The 12,505-nt window shown below is 47.4% G+C and overlaps 1 protein-coding gene across 3 annotated transcripts in view; it reads right to left on the bottom strand.

Moving 5' to 3' along the window:
- KDM4B (lysine demethylase 4B) overlaps positions 1-12,505 on the bottom strand; it is a 200,640-nt gene that overhangs the window by 44,003 nt on the left and 144,132 nt on the right. For 2 of the 3 annotated variants that reach the window (XM_083421415.1, XM_083421416.1), the window contains exon 11: positions 6,165-6,670. In XM_083421415.1, coding sequence (XP_083277541.1) covers positions 6,165-6,670 — 506 coding nt within the window. Of the gene's footprint in view, positions 1-2,490; positions 3,076-6,164; positions 6,671-12,505 lie in introns of those variants that run through there. The other variant, XM_083421417.1, reaches the window with a different exon arrangement.

The following is a 12,505-nucleotide window of genomic DNA, read 5'->3' on the forward strand; positions in this document are numbered from 1 at the left end:
GGTATTGTCCATTTTGTGTTGATTTTAAGACAGTATTTTATTTTAACTTTCGCCAACCTTCTAGAGACAGGGAAGGGATTGCACACAGGCAAGGGTCGCATCCATGCCATAGATTTGAAGCACTCTCGTGCCACTTTAACAGCTTCATTGGTTCACCAAACTAAGTGTTGTCTATAAGCTGACTGGCTGACTGGGGTTTCAGATGGGAGTCCCATTCCTATCTGGAGATGCTGGGGACAAAATCTGAGACCTTAGTCTCTGAGCTATAGTCCTTTCTCCCAAGATAAAGTATGAGTCCAGTCATCCTGGTTCTAAAAAAAAGGGTCGATTTAAAAAGGAACTCAGAAAACTGCCCTAGATCAAGGCAGACCAGGGGGCAACCTTGCTCAGTATTGACAGTGATAACTCAGGGTTCCTTACAGGGGTCTTTCCCAGATGATGCTGGCAATTGGGTCTGGGGACTTTTGCATACAAAGCAGTTGTTCTACACTGGGACCTCCCTCTAATGAATGGTCCAGATGGGTTGGACTCGATGGCCCTTGTGGTCTCATCCAACTCTATGATTCTATGATTCTCTATGATTCTATGAACACTTCACTGTGCTGGTTGACAACGAGCTCTGCTAATGTTGCAAGGTACACATTCAGGACTCTTGGGCTGCATTCTGGAGAACATGGTGGTTCATGGGCACCCAGGAGCTGGCCATCTGCACTCCTGTGATAGTGTAGCCTGTGTCTGCTCAGGAAGGCTGGATTAAACGATGCACAGAGCTGGGAGAACCATAACTGAACAGTTCTTACTGACACAAGCTTTCCATTTACCAGGCGGACTTCATGTCCCCAGTTGAGGCACCGGCTTGTTTCTCCTTCCTCACGCGTTGTGTTCAAACTCCTAGTAGCTTTCATAGCAAAACCAATGAATACACACAATTGTCACACCTACCTGCTGACATATATGCGTGCACACACACATCCATCTGAATTTTAAAGCCCACAAAGGCAATTTATGCTAGAAATGCTCTGTCAGAGAAAGGGTTGCCTAGCGATGGTGACTCAGTATAGGCACTCCAAGGAAATTCTGTGTGTTTCAGTAATTCTCAGTTCTGCAGCGGAGAAGAGTCAGGGCCCTTTTCTTCATCTGCATTCTTTGTGCACCACTGAGGGGGCTGTGTGGGCTTTTCATTTTTATCCAGAAATCAATTTACTTAAAAAAAAAAAAACGTGTCAGGGACTGTGCTAAGGTAAGGTTCATGGAATGCTGACTGAGTATACAGTGCTAGAGAAGGGCCTACCAATCACAACTTTTTATGCCAAAATAAAACTAATCTATCTAGAATTAATAGTTCTATTTTTACTCTCAATGCCAATATCCATGGGTGAGTGGAAAGGAGAAAATATACACTTTTACGACCCGGACCGGGGATTTGTTCCATGGGACAAAGACCCGTGGAAAGCAATGGCTCAGTCGGTTGTGTCCTTTAGTTTCCTCAGTGTGTGTGCACGCCTGTGTGTGCCTCTACACGCCTACAAAGGTTCAGTCACATGAGCAGTCTGAAGCAATACAGCTCAGACACAACTGTGCTGCTCTTATGTCTTGGCTAGGGAGACAATCCAAACACCTTTGTTCTCTGCTTCTGAGAATTGGGACAGTGTACGAAGGGGAACTGCAGGAGGGGGTTCAGTATTTGCTGCTCTGGGTTCTGAAAAAAAAACTCACGACAAGCTAAGACAGCCCTGCAGTTATTTCCTAGTTACACATTTTTATAAAAACTCTTCACCACTTGGCAGCAGAGAGGAAGAGCTCTTCTGGAATACACCTCTCGTTCTACCTTTTTGGGGACATTACCCTGAAGTAACGACATCTGTCAGCAAGGAGTTCCCAAGCAGTTCAGCCACATGTTGTTTCTCTGTGGAACTGCAAGCTCTATGCTCCCCTGAGATGGCAGCCCTGCTCTTGGCTATGTGGGGGACTTATTGTATGACAGCTGACACTTTTTCAGCCCGCTTCCACCATCACCCCAAAAATATAATTGCAGCCTTCAAAGTGTATTTCGTTCAGGGCCCAAACTCCCCCCTCACCCCCCTATTCTGCTCCTAGCTATCCCCAGCTTCTTATATGCATTCTTCTTCTTCTTCTTCTTCTTCCTCTTCCTCTTCTTCTTCTTCTTCTTGGAGTACAATTTTAAGGAAATCCTGTGACACCAGCATGCGCAAAAAGTGGAAAGCTGCTTGGGCCAATAAGGGATAGAAACTGACAGTAAAAAATGCCCATCTTTAAAGAGCAATGGGGTATTTATGCCAGGGAAAACCGTATGTTCACAGGCCCTCCTGCCACATCGGAAGCGCTGCCCTCCATCACCACCCGAGGCTGCCAAGCATAGGTTCCATTTGTTTCTAATGCTCAGACAGATGGTCTTACATCAAACAGACACGGAACACCAGCCTAAAAACTCAAAGGGGGACAAAAGAGACCACAAGGACAGAAAGAAAATGAAAACAGCAACACCACCATTTATTGCCAGGCTACAAGCCACAGGCACTTCACAGCCAGACAGTGTAAAACATTGCACCTGCTCCGCCCATGCGCTGGCCAGCAGCACAAACACGGGCAAACAAGAGTTCTGCTTTGGCATCAGGCACTTAACACGTTGCAGCACAGTCTGATTTCTTGGAGGCGTCTGGCGCAGCCAGCCATGGAGAACTCCCATGAAGAGCCCAGTGCATTCCAGCGCCACTCAGGACTGGGCAGAGGCACCCAGAGGCGGCCCCGTTAAGCCCAGAGGATCTTGTTGATTTTCAACCGGATTTTTCTCCAGTCAGCCGCCACTATGTCCGAGTACTGCTTGTACAAAAGGTGCCTCAAGCGGGCAACCACGTTGTGCGGCAGAGCACGCTTCCCTCTGCCCCCGCGATAGCTAACAGTGCTTCGCCACCTCCGCAGCTCATCCGGGGGGACCATACGGGTGAACAAAGCCGCAGCGTATCTCGCTGGCTTGCCGCTAACTCGCTTGAACAACTCCCGCCTCTCCCTTCTAGGGATCCTCCACAAGGTGATATCATCCGAGCGTAGGACTGCCTGCAACAGGTGAAGGTGCGTTACTTTCACTGGAATGTGCGATGGCCACCTCCCCACATTAGAAAAAAATAACAATACATCCTGAACCACTCGGTTTACACTGCACCGCACTCATCTGGGCAACCCTGTTCACATTCCAGGGGCTGCAGCGTTGGAAAAGGGCACACAATTCAACACAGACAAACAATTCGACAGAGAAACAGACAACACACAACAAGAGCACACCAAATTTCTTGGGCTTTGGAGATCTGCCTGATTTACCTCAAGTTTATCTCACTTCAACAACGGTACAGTGGTTCTTTGCTTATAAGCACAAATTCTTCCCTATCAATGGCTCGCCTCTTGGGCCCTGAGGAAATATTATACTCAGGGAACAACATGATATAAAGTATATAACATTAACATAAATGACAGTGTCATTAAGCAAATCTCTCTGCTTGGAGAGAAATATAATGGTGCATGTGGGGTGGGTGAGGCAGGGGTGGTGGTCATGTGAAGAGCCAGTGTGGAGTAGTGGTTAGCGTACTGGACTAAGACCTGGGATTCTAGTCCCCACTCAAGTTGTGAAGCTCTGTGGGTGACTTTGGGCCAGTCATGGTCTCTTAGCTTAACCTACCTCACAGGGCTGCTGTGAGGATAAAATGGGAGAGGAAAAACCATGTATGCCACCTTGAGCTCCTTGGAAGAAAGATGCAATATACATGTAATAAAATAAATAAAAAGTTTGCAGGCCAACTGAGTGAGCCACTTAAAGGCTGAAGAAGAAGGTGATATCACCGGCCAAACACAACAGGTCAAAGACAGAGTCAGATGAGAAGCACACAGAAAGAAGAGTCTGCCCAGTGAGCTGATGGGGCTTTGTCTCAACAAGAAGCCATTTCAAACTCCTATAAGCCTGAGAAGATCACATTGCACTTTCAGATGAACTGTCTGTAGCCACCAACTCCAATACTGCATTCTGAGATATCACTGGGGGAATTCCAACTTGGCAAGAGTCAAACTCTAGGTCAAACCTCTACTCAATGCCTGCCCAATTTAAAAGGAATTCCAAAAACACAAGACTTACAAAGCCTCTAGGTGATTTACAGAAGGGTAGACAGATTGACTAAGTATACAAAACCCCAAACTCCTTTTAAAGTGAGGGTAGGCACTGAACATTAAAATCTGACGAACTTGATTCAAAGCACACTGTTTCAAAATTGGTATAATTCCTCTCCCGGTAACACACAAACCATGAGAAAATGCTACAACAGGGCAGTTCTGTCAGGACACTGCAGACTACAAGCCCACAAGGTGCCCTTTTTGTCCTCTCTCTATGTGCAAATGCACACAGACCACATGTGTGGCTGAAAAAATAGATACAGCAAATTTCCTGTTTGCCGTCATTTAATTTCTAAGCATCAAGTCCCTCCCCTCAGTCCAACTTTTTGAACTGTGTGCGTAAATTATCTGGCTGAGGCAGGGATCATTCCTTTTGCTGGAGCACAAGATAGCAAAAAAAAAAAAAAAAAAAAAAAAAAAAAAAAAAAAAAAAAAACAACACATCAGAAGGGATGTGTTGTGCTCAAGAGCTAAGAAGAACAATGCTAAGCAAGCCTTGCAAGCAAGTCCGAAAATGCTTGTACTAGCCTGCCAATACCTAGATGGCCTGAAAGAATGAGGGTCAACTAAGCCTTCTCACTTGGGGGGTGATTCTTAGTCCTCACAGTTGAGGTTATTTCATGTTTGGATTCATCTGAGGGGGAAAGCAGCATTAATGTCTCTGAGAAATAATCAGGTGTTTGGGGATGGGTGAGCACTAAGCCATTCCTGTCATCATCTTCCCGGCCCGGCAAGCTAAACACATGGTGTTCACAAACAATCCAAGCATCAACAGATGATCAATGCTGCATCTTCAATCAGAAGACTAAGTTATGATCCAAAAAGGCAATCTCATCAGAGAACCCATGCTGTTCCAGTGACAAGGAGGTTTGGCTTCTCCCTGGGCTCAGGTCTGTCCTCTGTTATGCACTGACTGTGAAGACACAAGCACTCTGTTCCCCAGCAGTGAAATGGAACCAATAGTGACCTATCTTGCAGAGCTGCAAAGGAGGCGTTGGATTTGCATTTGTCTTTAAAAAGAAAAAAAAGAATGCTATAAGGCAGCGGAGGATTTTGCCAAAAACATTTATCTTTGCCGGATTTGTTTGCGAAGAGCAGCCTTGCGCACCAGGCAACAGAAGTCTCATCATCCTGGATGTGGGGGATTGGAGCAGGGAAAAAGAGAGATCTTGAAGCCTGTACCAGCACAGGTCTACAAGCTGATTACGCACAGGACACACAACCGATCCACAGCAGGCACAACTGCGCCATTAGCTTCCACAGTGCACTGGCAGTGATAGCGGCATAGATTACCAAGCACTGCATCAATCCTCTTTTGTTAAAAAAAGGAGTGCTTTGTGGAAGGATGGGTTTGTCGGGCACTTCTGTGGATGCAACCTGAGTGCTAGCCCAGGCGATACTGGAAACAGCATGTCAGCACTCTGAATCCCTTCATGTCATCCCTACTAGGGACTGACAGTTCAACCAATATTGGCTAAACCTATTCTATACCTCTCTGGGCAGGGAAGACAGAGTGACATGAGCAGAGAAGGGAGCAGAAGGAAGAACAATGACACACCAGGAAGAAAGGAAACCAGCCCCCTGAAACATCCTATATACAGACTAGAAGCCCACAGCACTGTCACTCATAGAACTTCCTTATCGGTCAACCAGGTTCTTACAGGAATCCAGGGTCAACGTTAAACAGTGGAGGGCACTGTGTTTGAGGCCCAGAAAATAGTGGCTGCCCAAAAGATTTCAGAGGCTCTGAAAAGAGGGAGGCTGTCCAGAGTGGACATGGAGCACGGCATATAGGGAAATTGAGGAGTTTATGGTGCAGTGGCATCTATGCAACTTTTCAAGGATTGGTTTGGGATGTGGTGGATGCTTCTCCTTCCTTGTCCACTATGTTTGGAAGTGCAAGGAATTCCAAACGAGGACCTAGGGAAACTTGCTATACCCTGACCACGAAACGTTCATTACGTAGACCCCACCACACTCAACGCTACCTGCAATTTACTAGGCTCAGCGGGCACATCTGCATGTTCTCCCTCGCCGCTCTCCACATCTTTCACCCCAAGATCCAAGGGGGCCGTCTGCTCTTGCGTGGCGAACCTCTCAAGCACGTCTTGGGACGAGGCGTGCTTCTTTTCTGAAGACGTCTTTTTGGGCCGTGGAACCACAAAGAGCATTGGGATAATGCGGCGTGGCTTTAACCCTTCCTCCTCACCAGGAGCTTCGGGGGGCAGGGCATCGAGGGCAGGCATTGGGGGGATGCTTTCTTCCACCGATGCCGACTTGGGGGACTGGGCTTCAGGGCCTCCCTTCTCCGAACGGACCTGATGCTGCCCCTCCCGCTGTTTGAGCAAAGGTGGCTGTGGGAGCAACAGCGGAGGCAGAAGCTGTTGCAATGGGAGCTGAGGCGGCTGGGGGGGCAAGGGGTGGGGGTGCTGCTGCTGCTTCTTCTTCCGTTCTCCTTTCACTTTTGGGATTCGGGTCTTCGGCTTGCATTCACCTGTTTTGACAAAAGAAGATGATCAGTTCCAACAAGGCTACTGCCAAACTCACAACGACAAAGCCTCACATTAAATTCTTCCTTTCGCCCCATAACTGTAATTATTACCTGCCCTTCACTAGCAGCTCCCGTGCCAAGTTACGATGATTTAGAATTCGTGATTTAAAACATTTACAAGAAGTTACAGTCACAGGAATAGGGAGAGTCCTGAAGACACACATTTCAGGAGTCAAAGACCAGGGTGTAGCATTTGCCCAAAGCTGTACATTTAAATCATTAGACACGCCTCTGCAGTGAAGGAATCTTACAACATAGGGACTACCACAGAGAATTCCCTCTCCCAGGCCACTTTCACCTGAACTTCTGAGGGCAGCAAAACTTCCCAAATGGACTTCTGCTGATCTTAACACCCAAGAAAGTCTGTACAGAAGGATCCCTGCCTTAGATTCACAATTCATTATCATCAGGCATTCCCTAACCAGTATTTAATCTTAAATACTCAGCTTTAAGACCTAGACCCATGTCACCTAGCCTTAAGGGCTAAAAAAAATCAGCATGCTGCTGGTGCTTAATTGGAAAAATTGATAATAATATTGCACAACAATTGATTTCAGGGTGGATTACAACCTCACTAAAGCATACCAGCAAAACAGCACCCATTAAATCTACCAAAAATTAAAATCAACCACCTCTGTGGCAAACACCGGGGGTGGAATTCTATGCCACACTAAGAAGATTTGTTCCACCAGTGCAAGCATTTCTGCTTGGCAGACAGAACAATATCTCCTTTCCCAGTGTGCTGTCCTGGGGGTTCTCCCAAGTTGCCCAAGCAGATTTGGGGAGATTTGGGTGGGGGGAACTTAGCTGAACCTGGCCCAGGAAGTCTTAACCTGGCATCTAAATGAAAAACAGGGCAGAATTGGTCACATCTCTCTGGGGCTGAAGTTCCACAAATGCAACACCAGTCAAAATTGTCTTTAAAAATGCTGAGATTCTCAGGATTTTATGTAACACACCAGATCACCCTCTTTCCCGAAGTCTCTGATGGTGCAGGGAGACAAAGCAGAGCTTCTGCCAAAACTCTTAATTCCATCTCTGTTCTACCAACACCCTCCTTGTGTAGAAGAATACATCCCTCACCTGTTCCCAAGACGGGTGACATTCAGTGAAGTCATGTGAAGACGTGCTTCCAGTACAAATGACTCAAGAACACAGGCAGGCTTTAAACGAAAGCCTGCAATGACTTTCATCTCCTCTCTCAGTGTGAAGAGAACAGGAGTTAATGTGAATTAAGGGATGGCACGAACTGAAGTAACCGTTAATGCAAACACGGGCTAAGTGAGTGATGAGCAAGTAGAATGCTCATTGTCAGGCCAGAGAGAATGAAGAGTGAACAAAGCCTCAGAAGTGACCATGAAGAAGCTATAAAACTCAACATAGTCCATCTTTTATTTTTTTGGGGGGGGAAACCTGTGTGGTTTCCAGATTGCTGGGGTTCATTTTCTTCTATTACTCTAAAAAAAGATCTAAGAAGAGGCAAGAGCTCCTTTTGTGGCAAAAGATGAGTCTTGGCTCCCCGATGCCTTCAAGCCCAGCAGTCAGACACTCGGTTTTTAAGTTCATTCCATACACATAAGCCCTGCCATTACACGCTGGGCAGTCAACAAAACTTGGGAAATGAGGCATTGAACAGAGACCCCTAAATCACTTCTCTGCCAAACAGCTTCTCCTGCAAGGTCTCCGAAAGCAGCGGCAGCAACGTAGGACATGAATCAAGCCAGGCATTGAACTGGGGGTCTATCACAAAATGCCGGTGATGCGTTTTTTTCTTTTTCTCCCAATCCTCTCTCCTCATCTCTTTCCTGCCCAGTGCCACCCCCCTGCTCAGAAGCCACCACCATCCATTTTATCTCCCCACTGTCAACTCACGAGTGCACTTTTGAGATCGCACGCACACTCACTAGGCAGATAGATGCCTCAGTATTTTCCCATCTAGACAGAGGGCCACCCATAAAACAAAAGAGCACTCCCTACCCACGACTGCCACTTTGTTTTCCGAGTATTCCAGTACACATGCACCCCCAAATTGAAATTTCTGCCAGCCCTCCAGTGGGTCGTGATGGCAGCTGCCTCGAAACTGCTGCCTTTATTGCATTTGTAGTGAATTTGTAGTTATTCCCCCTCCCCCAGTAGCTTCATGAATAAAGTTATCAAGTCCATTCAAGGGACAGTAAATAATAGATGTTCCACCGAGAAAGCGCCAACCCCTTCAGCACACACACACACACACACACACACAACTTGATTCTTGAGAGATTGTTTTTCACCTACAAGATGTCTGGACAACTATAAAAGGTCACTCTCCCTTACGAATAGGGTACTCAAAGGGGAGTGAGATGGAAGGCAAAGAGAAATGGGGAACTGTAACCACCATCAGGAAGATTTAACAGCTTGCCTCCCAATCTTGAGATGCTGACATTAAAGCCCAGCAAAGGCTACAGGCCAGGGCTTAACACATTGCAAAGCCCGGGGAGGGGGATCAGCTAAGCCAAAGCACAGCATGGGGCTCTACGAAATGAGTAAGCTCGGAGCTAGATGAAGTTGTTAAGACTCCCCCTGCAGAAGGGTATTGCTGGCAGAAGTCTGTGTCACAACATTTCCCAGAAGCCGGTTATTCGGAGAGCCTTATTTACAGCAATTTATTTAAAAATAAAATAAAGAAAAGTTAATGAGATCTAGCCAAAAATAGTCAGGGGTGCATTTGTGTAAACAATACTTCAAGATAAAAGCTGGTTTTGAGGCACTGCATGAAAGGAATTTAGAATTTCCTTAGAGAAATGAATGCATCAAATGAGAAGTCAAATTGGATCTCTCCCTGGCCACAAAATCTAAGATTGCATTTACACTCCGGGTTGGGTAGGGGGTGGAAGATGCCCCCCCCTTCCTGCGATTACAATGCACTGTCCTTCACTGACTTCTAAACAGGTGGCTTTGGCAGCAGTCGGTGGCAAGTGGAACTATTTCAGAGCAGGGGTGCGGAAGCTTTTTGACCTGGTGGACCAGACCTTTTATCTCCCCAATACCTCTGGCAAGCCAACTTTTGGGAATTATCTGATGTCATTATGACATCACGTGATTAACAGGTCGGTTACCCCTGGCACTCTCCCCACTAATGATCTCAACATCTGGCACTCAGAAGCCTTATCCTCTGTGGATCTAATTCTCTTTTAAAGCCATCCACTTTTGTGGCCCTCGTTGACGAATCCCATAGTTCAACTACACATTGTGTGAAAAATGTTATTTGTCCTGAATCTTCCAACTTCCGGCTTCATGGGATGCCTACCAGTTCTGGCGTCGTGAGAGGGAGAAAACATTCCTCTATCCGCTTTCTCCATGCCATGCATAATTTTATACAGTGGCGTAGCGTGGGGGGTGCAGGGGGGGCCGGCCGCACCGGGCGCAACATCTGGGGGTTAGGGTTAAGGGGCGCAAATCCACGGGTTAGGGGGCGCAAATTACTTGCCTTGCCCCGGGTGCTGACAACCCACGCTACGCCACTGATTTTATACACCTCTATCATGTTTCCTTTTACACACCTTTCCCTCTAAACTATAAAGCCCCCAAAATGCTATAACCTTTCCTCCCAGTTGATTTGGTAGGATGAAAGCAGCAGCAGCAGCAGGGGGGCTTGCAAAGCTCTTTGCAAGCAGCCTTGAGCTGCTGCTTTCAACCTCTGCTGAAGAGGTTGAAAGGAGCAGGGCGAGGTGGCTTCAAAGAGCAGGGCTGGGGAAGTGCTGAATGGGAACCAGTCCCCTTCCTTGAGCAAGGCATGGTCCGCCAGCTGATTGCTCCTCTGCTGCATCAAGGTGCATTCTCAACTGATGGGCGGTGTTGGGGGTACACCTTGCTTCAGCAAAGGAGCAATTCTGATCCTTCTAAAATCCACATTCTAAAATCACCGGGCAGGCAAGGTGGGGAGGAGTCGTGGGCTGGCCCTTTTCAGCCTGCAATCGGGGTTCTTTGTCCAATGCTTCCTGTCTTTCGGCACCTAACAGGTATGGTGATGGTGATCAATATTTTTCCTTAAAGAGGCCAGCTGCCTGAGGCCAGACCCATGTCAGGTTGCTATTCAGGAGTATGCTGTACCGTTGCCACGTGCTCCACGTGCAGGAGTCCATTGCCCTCTCAGAAGAGCTTAAAACAATCCAGTCAACAGCCAAGGGTTACTATCTGAGATTGCTACAGTGGTGCCCTGCAAGACGAATGCCTCGCAAGACGGAAAACCCGCTAGACGAAAGGGTTTTCCGTTTTGGAGGTGCTTCGCAAAACAAATTTCCTATGGGCTTGCTTCGCAAGACGAAAATGTCTTGCGAGTTCCTGTGATTTTTTTCCGCTGCCCACCCCCTTTTTCTAAGGCACTAAGCCGCTAATAGCCGCTAAAGCGCTAATAGCGCTAATCCGCTAATAGGGTTGCTTCGCAAGACGAAAAAACCGCTAGACGTAGAGACTCGCGGAACGGATTCTTTTCGTCTTGCGAGGCACCACTGTATATACACCCTTCAGGTTCAGAGGCAATTATGTCACTGAATACCAGCTGCTGAGAGCAACCACAGGCCCATGAAAGCAATTTGCCTTTGTGTCCTGCTTATGGGCTTTCTGGAAACATCTAGTGGGCCATTGTGGGGAACAAGATGCTGGAGTACGAGATGAGCCTTTGGTCTGAATCCACAAGGTCTCATTTTCTCTGTTTCTAGAGGGGACTCTGCCCTAATTATGAAGAGATGCAGACGTAACGATTCACAGAAGAAACAGTTCATAGTACGCTTTGGAGAGGAGTCTGCACTCCTAACTCTTTTCCAAGGGCGGATTCACATCACTTCATTTCTGTACATTTCATTGACTGGCAACTGTACACGCAACCATCTCCATGAATGAGAACTGTATTTGAGGGCCATAAAAATACTCTGCAGTTGTCTGACGCTACTCACAGATGAATTAAAGGTAAAGGTAAAGGTACCCCTGCCCGTACGGGCCAGTCGTGTCCGACTCTAGGGTTGTGCGCCCATCTCACTTAAGAGGCCGGGGGCCAGCGCTGTCTGAAGACACCTCCGGGTCACGTGGCCAGCGTGACAAGCTGCATCTGGCGAGCCAGCGCAGCACACGGAAACACCGTTTACCTTCCCGCTGCTAAGCGGTCCCTATTTATCTACTTGCACCCGGGCGTGCTTTCGAACTGCTAGGTTGGCAGGCGCTGGGACTGAGCAACGGGAGCGCACCCCACTGTGGGGATTCGAACTGCCGACCTGACGATCGGCAAGTCCTAGGCGCTGATGTTTTACCCACAGCGCCACCCGTGTCCCCACAGATGAATTGCTTGCCACTTATTTCCTTCACACAATTTAGGGTTGTTGTTTTTTGCACATTTACTTATAAGGTCTGAGTGGGAGCCTGAAGAAAAGGCTGGCTCTCTATTCCAGAGCTCACAATAAACAAGCACTGCTTCCTAAGGTTTCAACAGAAAATAAGTAAGTCCAGGCTGATAACAGCAACATCCTAGAAGCAGTATCAAAAGCTACTCAGCCACAAAGTCCGAATTTCAGTAACAGGGCTGGAAGAAAAGTCTCCATCCCACCGATGCAGGCAGTTAAGCAGTTGCCAGTAGCGGGGCTCAGCTCCAATTTAAAAGCTGTTCATCTTGAACACAGCAATTCATCTTCCCCCTCGTCTCTTCTCAAGGCTCCTCAGCTCTGCCTGTGCCACTTATCTCTCATCCCCCCAGGAGACATCGGCATTTTTCAGGCCATTTATTCCATGCTGTAACTGTTGGGGCTCGTA

The sequence above is a fragment of the Podarcis tiliguerta genome, assembly GCF_965153285.1.
Source record: "Podarcis tiliguerta genome assembly, chromosome: 18".
Classification (NCBI taxonomy): domain Eukaryota; kingdom Metazoa; phylum Chordata; class Lepidosauria; order Squamata; family Lacertidae; genus Podarcis; species Podarcis tiliguerta.